Source organism: Kryptolebias marmoratus, linkage group LG15, assembly GCF_001649575.2.
Source record: "Kryptolebias marmoratus isolate JLee-2015 linkage group LG15, ASM164957v2, whole genome shotgun sequence".
In the NCBI taxonomy this organism is placed as follows: domain Eukaryota; kingdom Metazoa; phylum Chordata; class Actinopteri; order Cyprinodontiformes; family Rivulidae; genus Kryptolebias; species Kryptolebias marmoratus.
In genome coordinates, this window is record NC_051444.1 from 15947710 (window position 1) to 15971732 (window position 24023).

Sequence of the window (24023 nt, forward strand, 5' to 3'; positions counted from 1 at the left end):
AGCGGCCAGCCACCAGAGGGCGCTGTGCCCCCGCGGTGGAGACGCCGCTCCCACTCCTGTCACGTTCGCATGAAGGAGAGACTCCGGTCCATGTGCGAAAAGTAAAACCTCTCCTGATTGGCTGCGGCTCGGACGCGGCCATCTTATGCACTCTGTCAACACGGCCACTTTTCCAGCTGATACCGTGATTTAATCAGCGGCTTTCCGGGCTCAGGCGGTGCGCCGCGGTCCCGAGAGCACTCCCACGGGAAGAGTCGGGGTCCGGTTGCGCTTGGATTCGCGACACTTTGGCAAACTGTCGCCTGTCCAATCACAGAGGGACTCACTAATATGCAAATACGGCGTTATCGGAGTCACGTCAGCAGCAGCAGCAGAGCCGCTGTGCCGCGGTCGCCAGCAGGAGTACAACTAACAACACGGCTACAACTTCGCCGATAACATCCCCCCCCAACCTCCGTCTACATTGACGCCCGGAGTTGGGCTTCGTGGTTAGTTTCAGGTAAGAAACGACTCTCGCCTCGTTTGTTTTGTTGTATACTCGCTCCGCACTCGGGAGGGTTTCGTCTCATTCAGCTTGGGGAGCTGTCAAATATCGGACAGTCGAGATAGAGTGAGGGGGTCGACTCAGCTGATGACACCGCTTTAGCCGAGAGGGTGTCCTCCCCCGGTGGAAGCGGGGCTGCGGAGTGGCCAAACTTAAACTGGGGGGGGGGCTTCAAAACGCCATGAAAGCGCGTTAAATAAGACATGTCATTGTACTTTTTAGTTTGCGAAGTAAGGAAAGAAAGAAAGAAAAAGGAGACGCGTGGTTCCATATTGGAAACACGGTGGTCCTGAACTGACAGCGACCAACTGGGCTCAGTCGGAACCAGCTCGCTGTTGAATAATGGACGTGGAGCAGGACTAGTGTGGTTTTATTTCAAACTGTGGGGTAAGGAAAACGAAACTCAGTCGAAGACGACTAACTAGTTAGTTGCGCTATCACGGACACCTTCACTGACGTCCTCTCCATCTATCTCTCTATCTCCGGCCTCTTCTTCCTCCTCCTCCTCCTCCTCCTCCCTCAGTCCGTCCGTGACAAACGTCACGACACCTTTTTTTTTTTTTTTTTGAACCCAGAGTGAAGGTTCGGCTCGGGCCACGTGCTCCTAGTTTAAAGTTGCGCATTCAAACGAGTTTCTGCTCAGCTGGAAGAAAAGGAGGAGGAAAAAAAAAGGAGCTGAAGCCATTTGTGCTGGAAACAAGGAGAAAAAAGAGGAAAAAAAGAAGAAGATGCGACTTGTTTCAGAGTGCAGGTCTGTTTCTGGAGATGTAGAGCGAGAAATCTGAACCAGTTTAAATAGGTTTCTTTCGAATAAAATTTCCAAAAAAAAGTAAAGTGGTTAGAATTACGCGTGCTAATCCCGGGATTGTGTTACCGGTGTCGCAGTTAAAAAAAATGCGCCGAGGTTGTTGTGTGTGTAATTTTCTTTACTTTTTTTTTGGGGGGGGGAGGGGGGAATAAAACCCGTTTATACGCGCAGTTCTTTTTGTTGATATGCGCGTGCTGCACGTGCGTGGAAGGCGCGTGCAGCGTCATGGTTCTGGTTCTGGAGGAAACAGCTGGAAACCAGCCGGAAGGGGAAACTCTGCACCCTCACGGTCAGCTGGAAGGTGTTTTAAAGTTAGCACAGACTGGCTGAGCACGTGGGGCCACGTGACCCAGACTGACGCGTTCGGGGATGTTTTAGAAACTTCTAAGATTTGTTTTGTTTTTTTTTTGCATGCTTTTCGTTTTGAACCAGTTTACTCCTCTGAGTTGATCTCGAGTGCTGTCTCCACCTCCCCAGCTTCTAGCGCCATTTCTCACACCTGGTTTGCGGAACATGCCCTTGAATTTGTTTCAAACAGGACACTGATGTGAATCAAGTTTATTAGGGGTTACCAGGGAAAGGGAGGGGGGGGGGGGAATGGCACAGGCATTGAATTTGTATTGATTGATTTTTGTTTGGGACCAACCCAGTGGTGTCATTCCAAAAGATCGGCGCACACCAGTGCATCATTGTAACCCAAGTACAAGAACAAAAGCCAGGATCTCACTATGCTGCCAGTGTGCAGAAAAGCACCGGTGAGGGAGTTTCCCAAAGGTTTGGAAATGTGTGCAGGAGTGCTCGATGTCCTCGCTTGAGTCGCATTTGTGTCCCGTGGATCTTGAGCGTTTCTTTTGCTTGTTTTCCAGGCAACTTCTGTCTTTAAATAATTATGAAGTTTTTGGGGGTCTGGTTTGTGACAGGTTCCACCCTCAGTAGCTTCTCAAATTAGCTTTCGCATGTCCAAAGTGCGAGCAGTTGGCGTGGCCGCTACATCGTGACCAGTTGGAGACGAAAATAAGACTCTTGCCTCATATCCTCATATCCTGCCCCCAGCTGTGCAGAAAACACCCGGCTGGGGAGAGTCCCCCTCCTCTCCCCATGTTTACAGCACATGGACCAGGTTTTTTAAATCAGCATGCGTATCTGTCACCCTAACTCTGTCCACAACATTTGTTCAGTGATTTGAATAGTTGTCCCCTCCAAGAAACAAAAATCTAAATTATGATGTGTGACCATTGCAGGACTGTCTTAAAACTCTCAGGCAACAAAACCTCAAGTTCATGGTGAATTTGAACTTGTCTAATACCAGAAGGTTGTGAGACGTTCGGGTGACATCCATGCGATATTCTCAAGCGTATCGTACGAACAAAACCAAGAAGACCTCATTTAATTGGTCTGTTTTCTCACTGTTGTCCCATAGTTTAAAGTTGCCAACTATTCTCCCAGCATTCACAGTCAGGTGAGATTCTGGCTCAAATAAATGAATCCCAAAGCACTTTACATACGCTCTCACACTGTTTCACCCCCTCCTCTGGTTCCTTTTTAAGATTTTGACAATTTCGCTTAGTTCATCAAAGTTTGAAAACAAAACAAACATTGTTGCTACGTTTTAGCGATCTGAGACAAATAATCAGTAAATGACACGCCTCTGCATGGTCTTATTGGTATTTTTCAGAGCATCAGCGTCACAAGAGTAAAGACTCAAATGAATCCTAAAATTGAACCATTGCCAAACCAAAAACAGGAATAGCTTCATGCTTAAGTGACATTGTTTTTTTTTTTCCCCTGGGACTTCAAGTTGTGTGGAGAGTGACGTTTGACCAGTTTGTGACGGCAAACTAACCAGAAATGTGCTTAGTCGTTATGACTTAGGTTATTGACTGGATGGTTAGTTTGGAATTGGGCTTTAAAATGTTAGTTTAAAGTTATTTTAAACTAACGAAAATGAAATTTATTAATGCAACTATACTCTGTAAAAACAATTTCATTTAGGTACGAATGTTTACTTTTGTTCAACACTGAACGCAACATAGTCAAAATGAAAGTTCCTGTCAGGCACGCATGCAGTTTCGTTGATCTGGCAGCGATTGTCAGCTCCGTTGTCTGAATGACCATCCTGCCGGGGCGGTGGCAAGTGGTCAGAGAAGTGACGCGCGAGTTCTGCTGTGACGCTCGTGTGTAACGGGAAACGTGTGCACCTTTAACCACAGTGGGGGTGGGGTGGGGGGGGTCTTCAGATGATCCTGGGAGAATGATTTAAAGCAGAACTTTACTGCACAGTTGTGAAGCTTGGTAGCTCTTACATATGGGCTTGTTTCGGTTACAAACGTGGTTAATATGTTGAATGGAAGTTTACACACAAAAGTGCTGCTACTATTGTGTGAACAGTCAGAATGTGCAGGGCAGGCAGTAATGTTTAGAAATCCACCAGGAGTGAGTGGGATTGGGATTAAGAAAATCGTTCTGGTCAGGGTTGTAGTCTGAATATTAGCTGTTTGACACACACACACACTTTCAGACACACACACACTTTCAGACACACACACACACATCGGTCTAGAATATGAATAATTAATGAATCTAGAATAATTAATGTTGCTGTCCAAACCATTCTACTTGTGTGCATTCTACTCTACGGAAGATCTTTTTCAGAATTTTAGAGAACTAAATAAATGCCCCCCCCCCCTTTTTTTTTTGAAGTCCTTAGTTTTCTTGTGCTCCATTTTCTCCACTCCGACAAACGCAACACAAGCCCCTTCCATACAACTTTTTGAAGCTGGGCTTGCCATGCCTAGTTATTTCTGTATCAACGTGGTCCAGCCTTGAGCTGGCAACAGACATAGTCACAGAACCAAATGACCTATGTGTGTAAGCGAGAGGTGGGACCCTGGCCTGAAGGGGAGATGTAGCAATGATGTATGGAAGTGGTGTCCAATCCTGGTCCTCGAGGGCCATTATCATGCATGTTTTACTTGTTTCTCTGCTCCAACACACCTGATTTGAATGACTGAGTGATTAACAGGCTTCTGCAGAACATGAAGACCTGCTGATGGGCAGGGAAATGACTAAAACATGCAGGGTAGTAACCCTCCAGGAGCAGGGTGGAACACCACTGATGTATGGTGTTTTTGTGATCAGCCAGCTACAGGATGAAGTTATGAATAATCAGCTAAATAATGATTAGCATTCACACAAAACATTTAGCTTTTAACTTTATTTTTTGAAGCATTCAATTAGAACGGCCAGCTAAATGATCTTGAAAATGAGTTCATCTACTAATATTGTTTTAAAAACAAACAGACATGTCTGATGCACATTTATTGTGTATTAAACGTTTCACACCACACCTTTGATTTTGTGATGTGCTGTAAAAGCACACATTGTTGCAGGACTTGGCCAGCTTGGCTGGTTTATGGAAATCAACATTGTGGCTCTATTATAGAACCATAATGTAAAGGGAAACTATAAAAAAAGTGCACCCAGGTTGAATTAAAAGCCTTTTTTTTTTAGATGTACACAGCTTTTCTGTTAATCAGGTGAGAACTGAATGTATTGGTAATGTTTGAATATTTTTACTTTGCTGTTACATTTTACCTCAGAAATCAAAGTAGAGAAGACAGAGTATTATGTGTCACTTTTCACACTGTACAAGTCTGAATTGCTGCTGTCACATCAGCAGACTAACAAGCGCTATAGAGGGGGGTTGAACTGTAATCTGATCAGCTATTCAGAGGAGTGCAAACAGTTGCATCATTAATAATAACAAATACAACTTTCCTTATTGGGTTTGACTGTGATAAATTGCAGCAGGATCTCATCTTTTTTGTGTCTAACAGAAAACTCCCAACATTTTAGCATGTTTAAGTGTACGCCTGCTGCCACGAAAGGTGGGCGATCATGCCTATATCTGCATTTGTCTGTCTGTTAGGAAAATATCTCATTAACCACTAGAAGTATTTTAAAGAAGCTTTCAGATTGTATCCATTGGATATACATCTTCACGTGATTAACTTTTAGAATCAACCTGATTCAAGATGGCCACCACAGCTAATCAAACACAAATATAACTCTAACTTGCTCAGTTTTACACATATTGAGTTAAAAATTGCCACAGTACTAAATAAGACTTGTTGGCACACAGTCTGTAATCACTAACACATTGTGTATGTAAGGTGGTGGGCAATATGCATTCATTCAAAGAACATTACGTAGTTTCATTTGATATGAAGTTTTCTGATAAACTGCTGTAAACTCTCAGGATTTAGATTTAAGATATGCTACAGTTTTTCATCTCATACAGGGATCATGGTGCAGTATCCTTTTTAATGAAGTCAAGTTACAAATTTCCTAAGCTGATAACTCTTACGCTATCAAAGTAGGCTAATCAAACACTTCCATGCATAAAATGCAATCATTTGTTTGTCACATGAGTAAATCTCAGTGGTATATGCAATGTTGCTGAATGTTCATTGGCAATAGTTGGACGTAGAGATCTTAGGATGTTTTAGAAGAATTTTCACTTTACATTTTGAGACTACTGCAGTAATGTTGTTGGGGTAAATGGGATCAGCTGATTATTTCACAGCTTCCGAAGTTAATTATTTTGTCTGTTGCCTGTAAACAAAAAATGAACACCACAAACTTTACAGTGCATGCAGCTCTTACACTGACAAAGAGTGGGGAAAAAAAGCTGTCAGAGACAAGATATTTTAAATATTTTTAGTTTCAAAATTATAGATAGAAAGTAAGCAGACAAATTACAGCAGCACTCCTGCCTGTTCTATAATCCCAGGCAATACGCAGTACCACCTCTACGCAAAAACATCTAAATCTCTAGAAGGAGTTTCTTGAAATGTAAGGGCTGGAAAGTTTGAGAGTTAAAAGATTTGTTGTTGTTTTGTTTTATGGTGAGAAGTCAAAGTCCGAAGTCTAGCCACGCCCCAATGCTGTGATGAAAACTCAAGCTTTTGATCACTTTAAATCCCCAGTGCTTTGTAAGTATATTGACCAAGTTTGAAGTCAATACTTTAAAACCTCCAAGAGTTCTTTCAAATAAGAAAATTTTAAATCCTCAAATTGGTGTCTTTCAAAACAAAACAGCCAACTTCTGTTGGGTTTAGGACCTACCTCAAAAAGGCAAATGTCAGACGAAGTAAAAGTAGTTCTCAGGGATGCAGAAAAGGTAACACTGTTGAGCCTTTTGCCACGCCTCTTTCTGAGACCCTTTTGACATTAAAAATTTCACTTACCTTTTAAGCTGTTCCCAAAGTTTCACAAGTTTTTGAATATGGAAAAGGGCACCAAAAGGTAATTCATTCAGCATAAGAATAACAGGAAATACTGATTTACAATAGGCCTTTGCATCGCCTGTTGAAACTATACGCCTTGAGGTAGTCACAGAGTTGAGTCGACAGCAGAGCTCCTCTCCGACTAGCAGTGCTGATGTAGTCTGAATCTTTAATGTCAGCTTCCCATGTGTAAGCACATACTGCCATGACCCAGAGCTGCCTGTCTTCGGTATGTGCAAATTAACTTAAGAGAACAAATCTATGTAAGAACAGTGTTTTTATTTCTTTTCTTTTTGCTGATTAGACAAAGTCTGTGTGTAAAGAGGGTTTCAACTTACCTGGGAAAGACGCACTGTCGAATGAAGGTTAGCCAACAGCACCAGTGTGAAACAATCTGTGATATTCAAATGCGAAACATTTGGTGAAAGCGTTTGTCTGTACTTAGTACCTACCTTAATTGAGTTTGAGGCCAAGTGTACCTTTTTAATTGTTTATCTGGTAGAAGTCAACATTTTCCATTTCTGTTCATGTTGTTAGGGATGGCTTTGGAAATTATTAGGTAAATTAGGTCAAAATATTTTGGGTAAATCTTTCTTCAAGAGTTAAGGGTTAGGGTTCACCTCTGCTGGCATCAGTGGTAAATTGGCTACTGTGGTTTTTCACCAAGTCATGATCATGTGTTCATTTTTATCTGCGTTATTGTTCCTGCGTTATTGATTGGGCTAATGAGCTGTACATTAGACCAAAAACTGTACGTGTACCTTCATTTTAGACCTGGATACAGGAGAAACGTCTGTTTGTTTTTCTATGTGGCAGTCGGCACATAATGACTGACCTGGGAAGGCTTCTGTCATCTTCCGCTGGCCTGTGGTTGCAGAACACTTAAATGCGCGTGCTCAGAGGGCCTTGTCAGCCTCTGCCCTTTGCTGTTGAAATCCTATCAGCTGCCTGCACCTCCCACACATTCTGCAGTAGCAGGGCAGGCAGCTTCAATGCTTTCTAGGTGGGGGGTTGAGGTGCGTGTGTTTTATGTGTGTGAGTGTGGTAAAGGGGTGGGGGTACAGGAAGAGACACCTGCTGGTGGCTGGCGGTTGGTTTACACCAGCTGCTTTGCTGCACACATGAAAGGCAGTGCTGATTGGTGACGAAACAAAATTTGTAAAACAAAAAAATGACAACGTGTATAAAGAGCTGGTTGAAAATTATGATTTATTTGTCTTTGGTGGATTCTAAATGTATTGTTTTACTGGTCAGCTTATAATTAATTTACAAACAAATCTGCATTTTACCTTAACAGAAATTTAGAAAAGCTTTAAAATGTTTATGTTAATGTTAAATTTTAATCAATATATTTTTCTCTTCCCTTTTTGGCAGGTATGAACTATAATGGACATGCTGTAACTCTGTAGACAGGCTCATCGGGACCATCTTGGATTCGGTGGTGTTTCCAAGGTTCCTGTCACATTCTGACGTCTGCCATGGACTTCTTTGACGACCCCAACCTCTTTGTTGGAGGTTTGGAAGGGCTGGAGGAGGATGGCTTCTCTTCAGCACCGTCACTTGTGGATGAGCTAAATCTCAGTGCTGACTTTGAACCCCTTCAAGTGGCAGCACTTGGCCCAGGGAAGCATCAAGACATGATGCCACCAGCCTCTTCTCAACAAGGTTTACCCAGTTACAATCAGCCGATGGCTCCATACATTGGCACAAAGGCACAAAATTCTATGGGGCAAGCATTTTCTGGTTCTCGTAGCACGGGGTGTGGCATGATTGCAGAGCAACATGGCCAGTACCACAACGCCACCATTAGCCAAGTACCTCAATCCAATGGGTTGTTCTGCAACAGTGGAAGTCCAATGTGGGGCAACCAAGACCAAAATGGAAACGTGTTCCACTCTTTGTCTCAACAACAGCAACAGGTTTGTCATCCACAAATGCACAACCAACAACTTCATGTCAGACAACATCCTCAGCACCATGCTGGCCATCCTCATCATCATCATCAGCAGCAGGAGGAGCAGCAGCACAGAATGCGGCAGCAACAGCTGCAGCAAAGGCACAGTCATCCACAACAGCTGTTAAACCAGCACCAACAAATTGGCACACCGAATGTTTCCCTGCAGCAACAGCAGCATCACAATTTCTCCTTTCACCAGGGAGGTCAAGCCAGCGGGCATCAGCAAATGCACCATTCTCGGCAGCAGGTTCAGCATCCGCTACCTGCAAGAGAGCTACAGTTTCGCTCCAAGTCTTGTTTGGAAAGTCAGAATGCATCTCAGAGTGGGACCTGCTTGCAAACACAGCAGCAGCAGGGTAGCTACCAGTTGCTCAGAAGAGGTCAAGCCTTCTCCGGGTCAGGACTGGAAGACTCTCACCTGTCATTCCCCATGCATTCATCATCTGTAGTTCACTCCCTGACAACATGCTCTGTCAGTTCTGCTAATGCTTACCAAGCAGCTGAGTACCCTGCCTACCCTGGAGAGCCAGAAATACCCAGTCTCAGTCAGCAGTCTTTATCCTCAGTCTCAACATGTAGGCCCATCACCACTGCACCACATACATCTACAGTTCTTGGGCTGTCAGGGGAAACATGTCAGTTTCAATCCCCAGCACTCATGAGCCAGCTGCACTCTAGAACAGCAGCCAACCAGGCAGAGGAGTGTCCCTTCAGAGCCCTGCGTTGTCCTGGAGAAACCCAGGGAAAGTCATCTGAGGTGTTTGGTGAAGCAGTGAGTTGCTATCCCAGCATTGCAAGCCACCTGCCCTCTGAGCAGCCTCTGAACTGTGGGGCTATCAACACTAATGGCTACCAAGCTTTTGCAGACAGTTTTCTTCCGTCAGAGGCCCAGGATGGAGACTTGGACGAGCTGGATCCACCTGACCTCTTGCCTGACCTGCTGCCCCAGCTGGAGGAGGATTTGAGGGAACAGGACAAATCCAGGATTTCATGGATTGAATCTAGTCAGAAGAATGGGCATGAAGATGTAAAACCAACAGCTTTTGAATGCAAGGATGAGAAGGTAAAATGTTGTATTTTTTTTTGTCTAAAGCCTTTATTTTTACACACATCATTGCAGAACAACTTTCTGATCCCTGTATTCTCTCTTACATCTTTTCAACCTGTGCTTTGTATTTTAGCTTGTTTTAAGTTTTTACTTCCATGTTGAGCTATTTGACTAATAGAAAACAACAATTTTGACAATTTTTGCTCTTTTTTTTTTTTGTATATCATGGCACTTGATAGCAGTCATTTGTGTAATGCTTAACTGTCCTTAGTAGAACATGTGCTTGTCTGCTAGGAAACCTGCAATCAGCAGTGGAGTGGGGGAGGGTGGATATTAGGCAGTTCCTTGAGCAGTTTGAAAGCCTCCTGTAAGTGATAATGGTCAGTCTAGCCTGGCCTGTCTATCTGCCCTGCGCTCTGACAGCAGGTCAGGCCTGATTAGGCTAAGAGTGTCAGGAGTGTCTTCAGGACTTAGCTGTAAGCATACTTAGGGCTATATCAAGATGTGGGTCAGGGCAAGCCAGAGGCACTTGCACACTGCCTCGCTGGAGTGTGGGGGAGGTTGCTCGCTGTTGTGGTTGCTGCCACAGTTTCTGTGTGTCTCGGTGCGTGAGTGCATGTGCACGTGTGAGAGAGCAAGCGGTAGGAAAAGAGCTCTGTGCAGGAGAGTGGTTAGCACTTGAGAGAGAGTGGGGGAGGGGGGTTGAGCGATGGAGAGGGCAGTAGTTCATGGAAAAAGAAGGGAGAGCTTAGGAAAGACGGGGAGGGTAAGAGACAGCGAGGAAGAGCATGACAGAGAAAGAGAGAGAATAGAAGTGGAGGGGGAGGTTGAGAGAATGCATTAGCTGGCTGTAACAGGCTTCAGGCGGTTCTTGGACCTCACTTGGCTGGTAGCTTGGCAGCATCCATGCAGCTTCCTGGCCCATGAGTGACACATGACCAGCAGCAACAGTAGATACTTCATCTTGCTCTGCACATTTACCACATGTGTGTGTGTATAGTAGTGTGAAAGTGTTTGTCCCACCTTGATTTCTTATTCTTTTGTATGTTTGTCACACTTAAATGTTTCAGATCAAATAAATTTAAATAGTAGACAAAGATGACCCAAGTAAACACAAAATGCAGTTTTTAAATGGTCTTTGTCATTAAGGGGAAAAAAAAATCAAAAGCCTACATGGGCCTGTGTGAAAAAGTGATAATAACTGGTTGAGCCACCCTTGGTAGCAACAATGTCAATCAAGCATTTGCAATAACTGGCAGTGAGTCTTACAGCACTGTGGAGGAATTCTGGCCCATTCATCTTTACATAATTGTTGTAACTCAGCCACATTGGAGGATATCCGAGCACGAACTGCCTTTTTTTAAGGTCATGCCAGAGCAACTCAATCGGATTCCGGTCAGGACGTTGACTAGGCCACTCCAAAGTCTTCATTTTGAGAACAGGTGTGGCAGTAATCAGGCTAGAGAAATTGAACTCAGCTTTCCAAAAATATGATAAACCAACGTGTTTAGCACACAGGTGCTTGAAAGTTAGGATTTATTTAATTTAAAAACTGCGTTTTTGTTTACTTCTGTTACCTTTGTCTAATTTTTAAATTAGTTTAATTTGAAGCATTAAAGTGTGGCAAACATGAAAAAAAAACAAAGGGGCCAAACACTTTTTCACACCATTGTATTTTTTAAATAAGTGAACTTTTATTTTGTAGTAAACATTGTGACTTCAAGAAATGACTTCAAAGTTGCAGTACCAATTTTACTGACTAGTTTATAATTTCCAGACAAGGCAGCAGACATATTATGTCCCTCACTTTGTAAACCAGATATTTGCCCCTAATTCAGCGCGCAACTGGTGCTTTGAATATCTTGACTATTCCCCAGCAGGCAACAACAAAGCTGGTGGTCTGCAAACCAGTGCTCATCCTTACTGGCCACCAACTCATCCGCAGAGGTCTGCGAATTGAAATGGGGCCTTGAAGCACAGCCATCTGAACGGGCCTCTCCCTGCCTGTGTCAACATCCAGCCCCGTGTTGATGCTTACAGGCTGACTGTGCTATTCATGTGCACTGATGTGTGAGAAGCCCGCTGATACCGTGTTTGCTGAACAGGCAAGACATCAGGGGATAGCAGCCCACTCTTCACTCTCCTGCAGTGAATGTGACTAATTAGGGTTTCCAGTGATTGTACTGGTCAGCTGCAGCTGCATGAGCACTCAGGGTTCGACACAGAATAGTTGTTCAAGGTTTCCATAATATCAGCTTAAATGAATAAAAGTTCCTCAGTATTTTTATTTTGTTTATTATTATATTTCATATATATAAAGATATTCAGCCTGAATTACACATTGTTTTTTTTTTAATCCTTTTATAACCACTAAAGGCTTCAAGATGATGCAAAGCAGTAAAATTAGTCCTTTTTTTGACCTGGATGCTAGTTTGTGTAATGTTGGTGTGTTTGCATGTAGTCAGCAGCTTGGTTCTCTTCTGTGTCTGGTCATGGTCTCAGACAGGAAGACTGATGTCTCTGCAAACGCTGCACACTTCAAAGAGACTGACAAGTGATTGACATTTATTGTTTGGATTGGTGTGTGTGTTTTTCTGCAAAGCCACAAATCATGGATTCATGTGGTGGTAATCTATTGACTTTACTCTTATTATTAATTTTATTTATTTTAATTTATTCCTAAATGTTACATCATCATTCTTGCTGTACCATAGCCCTGCTAATGTACTTAAATTTAGTGTGTCTCTTAGATCAGAAGTCCCATTCACTAAATATTTCCCACAATCAAAATCTGAAGGATGTCTATCATTTTGACAAATTAGAACATGGTAGCAATGTCCACGTTGTTACGCAATTTACAGAAACACGATGGCTAACAATACATAGACCACTTGTTGAATACCTACTGTCCAGTTCAGGGAAGCTCACAGGGTTGGGGAAAATTGCAGCAAAAGCTTTTGTAGTGCTGGTACATCCAGTCTCCAATGTGGGGAATCAACCTTTTAGAGTAAAAAGTAAAAGGCCATGCCAATCTGTCTGAGGCAAGGAAACAAAACCCCCTGTCATTCGCTTCGGCTGCAGTTTCTCTCTGTGATTTTGATTAGGCACAACCCAGTATCCACTTCATGAGCCAGACGAATGGCTATATTCAGCCTACAACGTGCTGACTTCATTTCTTGCATATAGTTTACTGATGTTTCAGTTGTATTTGTGCTTTTTATTATGAATTCCAATTCTCATATTTGCCCATTTAGCCATAACAACTGTAGTGTCTTTAAACTCTGTAATCTTTCATCTGTTTCATGTGATGTTGACATACAAAGTTAGAGCACTTTCCATATTCTCCATATTCTCCTCTGTGGCTGTATTAGGTAATAGCCAAGTTTATGTTAATTGTTGTAAGCCTGCACACTAAATAAAAATTAATTAGCTGAGTTTTCAGATTGACCAGAGACTAACAGACTGGGGACCTTAAAACTATTTTATTTTTCCCATTTAATATGTGGAAAAGTATAACCTTTTGTAGATTTTTATTTTAATTATTGAAGAAGAGACAGTTAGCTTTATTACATATTTGCAAGCTGTTAAAAAATATAGTCAAAAGAGGCACAAGGCTAATAAAACGAGCAGTATTATTTTTTTTAATGGAGATTGGTGAATATCTGCTTTATAGTTCCAGCTGTCACCTAAACAGATGAGTACTTTACTCATTTTGTGACACATTTTAAAACCAAGGGACAAATTCAAATAATTTTTTTTTTTAAATACTGATGAACATTTGTATATTTTTTGTGTGCAATTACAAAAACTCCCTGCTACTTGGAGCAAAAGTAGTTGTTTGCCCTACCCTCACATCCAGAGTCTGTGTGTGTTTGCTCTTCAGCTGAGTGTGTGTGTTCTGCAACGAGTGTTGTCTTTACAATAGAAATTATGTCCTCAAAGTAATCAGAAAACACATAAGTGTTGGCAAAGTGGCAAGAATAAAACTACTGTGCAGTAAAAAGCAAAATAGTCTTCTAAAGAAATGTATCCATAATGATGTCAGTAAATGTACAGGTGTATGATGGCTCTGCCCCACTCTGTCCTACAAATATGTTCTCTACCACTGATAACTGAAGAGGGGGGAAAAAAACTTGTCAGCTGCCCAAAGTTGTACAAATAAGATATAAAGATCTATATATGGTCCAGAAAAGCCTGCTAATTCATGTCCTTGTGGAAAGCAGTGCGTGTTTAAGATAAAATGAATGTTAGAGTTCGACAGATCTAACAGTGACCTGCATATTGGGGGTGACTGCCATTTTCTTTTTTAAAACTGCATCAGATTATGAAGACTTACTTGCTCCTGCCTACAGGAATTCTGCTGGTATGTTTTTCAGAACGTCTTGCAGAGCTAACTACAGATACTCGTCAGATGTTTTTGTGTCAAATTCAGCTGTCTGTTTTGTATAATCCCAGAAACACTACATGATGTTAAGATTAGGGCTCTGGAGCTAAACAATCACTCCCAGGACTCCTTGTAGATCGTAAGATGGTTCTGCTGGAGAGTACATTTGGGGTCAGTCAGATGTCTCCCTGATGGTGCTGTAGGGCTGATTAGTATCTGCTTGTATTCCTCAGTGGTGAGGACACCATTAATCCCGATCAAATCCATAATTGTATTTGCAGAAATGTAGCCATACATTTATAGGCAACCTGCCTGTAAACAAGCACTCTTATTTTATTTTTTACCATTCTCCAAACCCTCAGTGAACAGAAATTATTTTATTTGGAACATCTAGTCCCTTACATGGTTACAACATTGGTCCATTCAGTTCATCCTGTCACTAACTGGTAGCAACCTTGGTGTAATCTCTGAGTGGGCCTTTAAATTTGATTATCTCCGTTAAGATGAGTGACTTTGAGACAGTAATTTATGTATTCATTACATCTTGCTTGGATTACTGTAATTCTTTGTGTTGGCCTTGATTGATCTGTCAACATTTAGAAGTCAGGATGCCTCAGCCCACCTTCTGACAGGAAAATACACCTGTACTCAGCCTCTGTGCTGGATTTCTATCCAATTTAAAAAAATTGAATTATATATTTTTTCCTTATAGAGTTTAAATGTGTGACAAGTTTGTACCGTACTTGTCCAAACGTTTGAGCCCTCAAATCAGAGGTCAGTCCACTAAAGTCGACAAATCAGCTGCTTTTGGACATTCCTGATTGAGCCTCAAAAACAGAGACATCAGAGGCTTTTCAGCGAAGACCTTGAGCTGATGACACTGCTGGATATCTTCTGATTTTAAAGAGAAGTAAGCATGATATCTCCCAAGAGTTTTTTTTTTTTTTTTTTTGGCTGACCTCTGTAACATGTCTCTGGAAGAGACATTGCTCATATAGCATTGTCTTGTTGTTGTGCTCAGTCTTGCCATGTTGACATGAGACAGACTTCCACATCCTCACCTTGGTAACTTAGTTTGGCTGTTCTTCACCCAGTTTCAAACCTCCCATTTTTGTTAATGACTTTCAATCTACGCATGAAAATCATGATCATTAACATGTTTGTATATTTGGTTATTCACACACCTGATTATAATCTTGCAAAATGTTGTGCTTGTGTACTATTTTAATGGCAAAAATGGCAAAAGGTAGCGACACCAAATATGAAGCTGATTTTTATTGTTCTTCTGTTAGCTCACTTTGCATGTTGTAAATTGACTAAAAAATAGCAATCAGATTTTTTTCTTTTTGTGCAGTCATTTTAGCTTCACAGCAATTTTTCACACCTGCTTTACACTTGCATAGTGTTTTACAAGAAGCAAGATAAGAGTGTGTAAATAGCTGAATGAAAAGCACATTGTTAAAGGTGTTAAGAACCAAAATGAGCTTATAACTGCGCTTTATAAAAAGCACGGCTGATTTCTCTTTGCTGTTCAGGAATGGAGCTCTTGGTTGTGATTCAGCTTTATAGATAAGTGTACAGTTTTCTTGTGATCCAAACTTCAGACATTTAGCTGTTTCATTTCCAATAATGTTTTTTTTCCGCTTTTTAAATCACAATCTTTGTGTGAATTTTAATTTGACAAAGCTAAATATGGGTTCAAATTAAACTAAGCCCCAAAGGCACAAAAATAACTGGTTTTGAAGATTTGTGGGACAACAGCAGTATTTTTGAAACTCTCGAGCAGCAGATTCAAAAGATTTTGGGCGATCTAATATCAGTCCTGACTTTTTGTTTCTGAAGGATTCATCTTCATTCAGAACTGCTATAAGCCATCCTGATTGTGTTTGGAGGTTGGTGTAGGAAAGTGAAGACTGCTCTGAAGTAAAAAAAACAAACAAACATAACTTCAAAACCTGGTTATGTTAAAGGGATAGTTTGGCCATTTTAATGTGATGTTTTGCCAAAAAGTTGCCAATAGTTAGTACCTTATCTGCTGCAACATCAGTCAGACTGCAGAGGATAGAGAAAAAAATCTGATCAGCATGTTTAGGCAGTCCGAAAGTTTACTGAACTCCCAGTGGACTGATCCATCCAGCAGCCTTAGCACACCTACATTTGCATAGTAATACAGGCATTATTCAGTTGTGGGGGAAAAAAACTAAATCCACAGCAACAAACTTTATAACAATGTCATGCAAAAGTGTATAAGTTTAATATCTAATGTAGCATTCTGTCACACGTCTACCATTTTTGGGAAAAATTGTTTTTTAATTTAGGAAAACGATATGAAAACAGGCCCCGATTTGATTAGCTATTAGCCTGCCTCCTGGCGAAAACTTCAGCCATTTTCTTCATAGTCCATGTTCTCTGACTGACATTCCTGTCAGTCAGATTTACTTGAACCACATCACTATCTGACCCTGTCAGCTCTTTATTCACACTATTGAACTTTTTAAAAAAATATTCTGTACAGACAGATTGATAGATTACAACCTTTAAATGCTTCTCGAATAAGTTTTTTTTTTTATTTCTTTTGTTCTATTTTGCACATGAAGGCATTTGTTCTTGGACAGATTGGATTTTATTCTGACATTTGGTCATTCAAGTGTTTAGGAATTTTTCGGCCACATATTAAGCCAATTTAAAAATAATAAAAATAAAAATGAAGTCTATTTTGGTGCAGTATATCAGCCACATATTAGAAAGTTTGGCTTTTTGGACTGTAGCAGTCTTTTTTTGTTAGAAATTCATTCCAATGAAAAATGTCATTATTGAAAAGGGTGAGAGTGCAGGAAAACTCCCTCCAGGTGGTCCTAGTTTAAAAAATGGTATTGTCATCCTATAGTGGGGCCTAACTGTAACTTATCTCTATTCTATCAATATTATTTTTTTAAATCAGTTTGAAGTAAATCCCATGTTTTGCATGTAAAAGAAGAGACTAGAAATGTGAAACAGTTTTTGGAAAAGATGCTGTTAGGCTTTCCTTTTTTATTTTTAGTGGAGTCAGGTGTTGCCCATGTGATTGAATATCAGTCGTTTGTTCTTCTGTGGTAAATATGTACCCGTAGTTGCCATTGTTATGACACTTTAATGTGTGGTATGCTAGCTTTGTTGCTTTTACAAATGCCTATGTAATATATACATTTTCTGCCCTACTGCTGCATTCTACCGTTCTACTGTTTGGACTTTTCATCACACCGAAGGGTTTAAATGTGAAGGCGCCTGTGGCTGTTGTGCTGAGTAGAACAGAAAAAGAGATGGAAGTAGAGACTGATGGACACTGATGGATACTGATTGCCTAGGCAGCTGTAGCCACTAGAGGCCCCCCGGCAGTGACAGTGAGCAGGTGCCTCCTCACTGCCTGTCTGCTTTAGATTTATTATCTGACTAGCTGCTTTCCCCTCTCCTCCCAGTATCAGCCTGTGAGTTGTGCTGAAGGTAAACGGCAATTTTATTTTTTTTCCCCTTTTCCCCATAGCTTTATTGCTTCCCTGGGGTTCTTGAAAGTCACAGCCCACCAGCAGAGCAGACCGGGAAGGCGATGCCATAGTCAGCCCTGAAACATGACGCCAACCATCACCCCACTAGCCCCACCACCCACGTGCGCCACACAGAAATGCACCCACACAAACACAAGAACATTTTGCACACTCACACCCCTGGGAAACCTGCTGCTTCTACTGCGACCACATGGCGATAGGCTGTATTTATTCACACACTTTCTCTGTTCACCTCCCCCAACATTAAAACAACCCACTCTCCCTCCCTCCCTCCCTCCCTCCCTCTGCCTCTCCTGCTCTCCGAGGCGCTCTGCCTGTTTCATCCGGCCTCATCGTCCTGTCTGTCTGTCTGGAGGATTGCCAGATGAGGGCGGAGGCGAGGGATAACGAAGGGTCAGAGGTAAACAGGAAGTCAGGAGCTCTTTGCTGTGGGCGGAAGGGGAGGGCTCAGAGGAGGAGGACGAGGTGGGGGAGGAGTGGGGAGCAGAAAGGGAGGGAGGAGTTGCACTTGGACTGAATGTGTCAGGAGCATGTGGGAACGCTGCCAGCCCCAACTGAACAGTAGGTCTGAATTAAAGTGTGCTCCTTTATGCTGCTTTTCAGTCTCTTCTCCTCTCTTTGGATGCTTCCATTGAACATTCATTGGCTTTGAAAATGTTTAGGGTTAATTAGTTGGTGTTTGTTCTCTCTGGGGTTAAATGTGGAGTTTTTTTTTTCCTCCATGCTTTTGTATGCGACTGGAATGCGATACTTTCCTTGTGAAGTGAGTCAACCTCTTTGAACTCGTGTTAACCTTTCATTGGCAGAAAGGCAGCACCTCTGATTATAGACGCAGTGGTAAGACGACACATGAAAATCACTTGTAAATTAGCTCAGAGCTGTGTGCAAGAAACAACATGAGGGTTTGATGACCTTATTGTCCTTGTGTTTACACCTGACACAGAAGGTAAAGAGTTGTCAAAGGGAGAGTCTGTGAAAACCTTCTTTAATAAAACTTGTTGGTATCAAATAAGTTAATTTGAGTGAGACAACATGAGGCTAGTTAAACTTTGTAGAGTTGCAGTCGGTCAGTCTGTGTTCGAGTTTCTGGTTTTCTGCACAAAGCTTTGACTTTGACATAATTGTTGTGTACATTCACCACAGGAGTAGCCAAACAGCTTACTAGTTACTGATTTGTAACTTCAGCAAACGGGTTTGTGTCAGTAGGAAGTCATAAGCTCGTTACCATGGATGCCTGCGTGAGTGGAGGCTTTGTTTGTTGAGTGTTATCACTGTACAACATTCAATTTTAGTTGACATAGCAATTAAATTGGTCAATTTCCGTTTTACGAAGCTTTCCTTATTAGTTTGCAATGACTTTTTGTCAGTATCACAATACATTGCACGTATGTTTAAATGAAAATAACACTATTAAGACTCAGAAATCACTTGTCATTGTTGAAACAGTGACTATTTTGACTGTATCTAAAGTTTTGTTCAAAATGTTTCTCTTAATTACTCATTGACAACTAGGGTTGGACATTGAACAGTTCTGATTCCAAATCAGATTTCTTGTTTTAATTCTGATTCCTAACATTTCTTGATTCTGATTCTTTGAAGAAGCAATAAATGCTGTAGCTTTTCTCTGGCACTCAGTTTGTTACACCAACAGCTTTCCCTTGGACCGTATGGTGAGCGGAGTAGCACATCACGGAGTCGGGTCAACTGCTTGGATAATGTTAACAATTTCAGGTCGTTTGTCTATGAAAAAAATACATGAGCTAACATTAGCTGGGTATTTACATTTGAATCGACCCACCATTTTACGTTGAGTATAACTTGCTAGCTGCCTCAATGCATATTTTATTGTTTTACGTACCTGATTCTGACTGCAGGACGGTGTTGGGCTGAGGGTCGGAGCCGGAGGATAAGGCAGGCGCAGTGCGTCACAGATGGAGCACTCTGTTACTTCTACACCATGAACCCGAAGGTGTTTAATCATGTTGGTGGGGTTGCACCCTCCTTTGCTCGATATAATTATATTGCAAGCGTCGCACTGAGCCGACTGATCGTTTCTTTTATTAAAGTTAAGCCACACTTTCGATCGCCGCTGCACACTGTACATGGTTGCGCGCACACTTCCTGCAAATTCTTCTTTGTTGGTTTTTGGCAGCGTCTTCTTCTGGTTGGCAAAATGGGGATTGAAACTAGGAATTGAAATTTAAAAATTTAATTGATTCCAGGAGAATTGGCTACGAAAGATGTTATGAAATTGTTTTGATGGGTTTTTGTTCTGATAAATCAGCCAGTCTGTAGTTTTCATGATATTTGACTTAAGTTGTAAGTTAAAGGCAATTAATTTGTGCTGTTTATAACATAAATAATGTGGAGAGCTGTGAACTGTCTCAGCATGGTCCTTGTTTTTAGCTTTTAAATATTATAATGTGGTAAACATAGATCAGAGGTTGGGGTTTGTATATTATTCAGTTTTCTTTACATTAAACGGAAGAAGATATGTCAAGTAAAAGCCAATGTGCCTCAGCTTTCAAGCAGAGATTTACTACACACGTTTCATGAATCAGGAAGTGAAAATCAGAGCGGAGTAAAAGAAAATCATTGCTTTATCATATTCTGAAGTCTGTAGGTTCTCGTGCACAAACATTCCTTACATTTGCCTCACTGCGTGTTACTCCACATGCAGGCATTGGCTCTGCTCTCCCCTTTGCACCGCTTCAATAATGAAGGAGTTGGAAAGGTCTGGCAGTGAGCCCCTTACTGACTTCCTCTCCCTTCCCATCATCCCTCCCTCCCTCCCTCTCTCTATCTCTGTCTGGCGCTCTCTGGTGCTTCCTAAGGGACCTCCTCTCAGCTCCTCTCTTCAGTTTGCACCGATGTTCCTGTTAATGAACAGCATCATCCTGCTTGCTTGTTTTGCACGGTTCAGCTTTACTTCACACTGCCTGGCGTTTGACCCGCTGTGCCATCTTTGATGGAGAGAGCAGCACATCATTACTCTGAACAACCCCAGTTTAAAAACTAGCCTTAAAGAAGACAGTTAAAATTCACAAAAAGCATGGGCTGCAAATTACATTTATTTCCTCTGCAAAATTGCTACTTCTTCAGGCCATACTCCTTTTTAACTTCACATTATTTGGGAGGACTCATTCAAAAGAGCAAGCTAATGAAAGTTTAGACCTGTACGTGGCAGGAATTCATGTAATTTTCTGTTCCACCTTTTTAAAGTCGGATTATTCCAGTTACCGATATAAACCTTTTGGTTTTATTTCTTAAGATCCTTGTCAGCAGAAACATTGATGACTATGATGTTCAACTATGTAGTGGAGTTTTATTTAACAAGGGGAAAAAACCCTCCGATTTTACTGTAATGGGCAGGCGGCCTCTCCTGGGTAAACCCTGCCTGCCACTCAGTCACACCTGAGAAGCTGCAGGCATCATTTTCTGAAGTCTTTGGCTAAAATTTCACAGCAGCACTTCCCTGTGTGTGAAACTGACACGCTATCCCTGATGTTTTGTAGCAATTAAGCAGAAAACCGTCAACTTATTGATGTCTGGTATGTTTAAGATCTTGCTAAGAAGTGTCCTTTTACGCCTGCACGGGCTTATGCTCACTAGTGCTTGCACTTACCGCTATCCCTTAAAATATCCTCCTAAATCTTGCCGAGAGGCTGCCCTCTGAGCTGACTCTTGAAGATGTAAAAAGAGCATGTGTCCTAGTTAGAACCGCTGCCTGCTCCTCTTCCTTGAGCCCGATTGACACTGAGCCAGGCCTAAGCTATTCTTTCTAAACTCTTGTTGCTGAATGTGTATAGCCTTTTAAAATATGCCCCCAGTCAAATAAAATTTGAATCCACAAATTCTCTGCTTTTGTGAATATAGACTTTTGAAGGCTGCTGAACAGTTTAACACTATAGTTTGGATTGTATCAGCTATTCTAGAAGCCATAATGTCGTCCCAAAGCGCTGCTCTTTAATATTTATCTTGTGGTATTTATCGCACTTAAGTTCCCATTTGATTTTAATTTAATTAACTTACACCCTACTACTTTCAGTGATCTGGTTCCGATTTGAAAGCCCCCTTGCTTAAAGATGACAGAAGACATTTCTCTTCATGCTCCCTCGTTGCAGTCACCCTCTAGTGTACAGTTCTGTCCTGACTAGATCAGTGGCTTCGGCATGCTATTCTTGCAGTCGTTCACATGGATCTGTCTGAACTCTTAAACCTTTTTGTTGGCAATACGAAGGTATGTGTTTTGAACTTGATTAAATAAGGGAATAAGTCAATTAGCTTTTTGGCTTTCTCAGAGCTTCTTGGATCTGTGCAGCTTGCAGATGGAGCAGGGTTATATGGGTAAAGAGCACTCTTACCTCAATTAGACCAATTACATAAATATTTTCAGGACAGTAATTGACTTATTTGCTTAAAATTAAGTTGGGTAATGATTGTCGATCGTTAAAGTGAATGTGCATTCAAGGCAAAGGGTGGAAGGAAACAAACATCTGCTCTTGTGCATCATTTATTGTATTTAAACTTATCTATAGAAATAAAATATTTTACATTTGTGTTTATGATAAATATTTTGACCAGGTGAAACAACACATAGACACACACTTTTAGAATTATGTACTAGTTGTTGGTCGTTTCCTCTAACAACCAGTGCAGTTGTCGGTCTTGAACTTTGTACGTTTGTTTTTTTTTCCTCCACATTTTGGACCTTTTTGAATGTTTAACCATGCAGATTCAGCATACAGTGTGTGTGAAACGGTCATCATACTTTATCTTATGAAGCTAACAGTGAGCTGGATGATGCTGATGGGCTGTTTCCAGGTAAAGCAGAGCCACAGTAATGTAAACATGATGAGTAGTGTTAAGTAGCTGACTGTTTAACACATTAAAGAACATAAAACGACCTCAGTGTTTTTGTGCAGGTCCTGAGCTAATCATTAACTTGGGTTGTTATTACTGCCAAAAAAAATGTCACAACGTTAAATGGATAAAATAAAACTGAACAGCTGGAAAGCTTGCTTGGGAAAGTAAATGAGGTACCTTGTCACCTTCATCTAACACTTGACTCAACATTTAAGCTCCCGTTGCTTGTTGTGAATCGCACACTTTTTGTGCCGTGATCTTGTTAGCATCCTGTCACAGCACTCCAGTAATAATCCTTCCAGCAGCCTCCCCTCAGGGCAGCATGCTCTGCCTAGCTAGTCATACTCCTGACCCCGAATAAAAGATCATTAATGCATTGTGCTGTATTTAATTGGTTGAGGAAGCGCTGCCATGCATCATGTCTGCTTTCATTTATCAACACGGCTGCTACCTGATTCTCCTGTCTGGCTTGCAAACCAGTATTTTGCCACTGGCTATATTAACAGCATTTTTTTTCTTCCACACATAGCTGTCTTTACTGTGGAATAAATGGGTATGGCTTTTGTTAAAGATTTTTTTTTTGTCAACTTTTTTATTTCTGTTAAAAAGAAAAAAAAACACAGTTCATAAAGAAGACTAAAACAAAAGGCTTAAACTATGTTCTCAAAATAACAAATTTTAAAGCAAAGGAAAGCGTCACCTGCAGAGCAGTTGCTTGTTTTTGTATTGGTTCGATGGCTTTACATCTCTGCGGGGTCTTCCACCAGTGCAAGCAGCATTTCAACCAGTTTGTTTTATTGCTCAGCTGTAAAAGTTTAAAGCTGAAAGATCAATTTATCAGATCAAATATGCATTCTGGCTGTAGTTGTATTGTTTCAAAAGCCTTTTTTGCCAATCAGTCCAGTTAACCATGTCGTCATAAACCCTGGTTACCTTTTTAGCCCACTCCTGGATAAGGATTTTGTTTTTCTCACTGTTGGCTTTGAAGCACTGGTGAGTATTTGACATCTTGTCAGCTTCAGTCGGTGCATTGCTTTCTTTTTCTTATTTCCGTGATGGTTGGTTAGTGGACAGTTTTACCCAGGAACAGGCTAAACATGCAAGCAGCTCCTCACTAATACAAAGTCTTTGATGAGGAAGTAATGGTGTTCAGAGACAGACACCTGTGTCTCTGCAGCCACCCTGCCTCTCTGCCACATACATTTTTTATTTTTTTCCATCCCACTTCCTTTCACCAGCACTGCCTTTCCCCTCCCCTTCCTTTTCTCCCCTCCCCTCCTCCTCTTCTTCATGTGTCCTAAATGGAAGCCACTCCCTCTCATACAGAGCTGCCAGGCTTGTTTGCATATTAACTGTCTAGCTGCCAGAGAGCTGTGGCTTTGTGCCACTTAACCGTTAAAGCATGTGTATATTCTGGAATTTACTTTTTAAGGCAGAAACAACCTTTCTATTGACAACATATATTTATATTACCACTAAAAGACACAAGTAATAGCAAAGGTTGTGTTTTTTGTTTGTTTTTACCATAGAATTCATTTAGAGTTTGCAAAGGTTTGTCACTTTTTGCTGATTGTGTTGGGTCAAGT

At 41.5% G+C, this 24023-nt stretch overlaps 1 protein-coding gene across 7 annotated transcripts in view; it reads left to right on the forward strand.

The window, feature by feature from the left end:
• The first annotated feature begins 206 nt into the window (after window positions 1–206).
• chd9 (chromodomain helicase DNA binding protein 9) overlaps window positions 207–24023 on the forward strand; it is a 71014-nt gene continuing 47197 nt past the window's right edge. For 4 of the 7 annotated variants that reach the window (XM_017423609.3, XM_025007533.2, XM_017423610.3 and 1 more), the window contains exons 1-2: window positions 207–499; window positions 8015–9660. In XM_017423609.3, the coding sequence (XP_017279098.1) occupies window positions 8119–9660 (1542 nt within the window). In that variant the 5' untranslated portion in view covers window positions 207–499; window positions 8015–8118. Of the gene's footprint in view, window positions 500–1174; window positions 1296–8014; window positions 9661–18085; window positions 18133–24023 lie in introns of those variants that run through there. The other 3 variants (XM_017423608.3, XM_037979675.1, XM_017423613.3) reach the window with 3 other exon arrangements.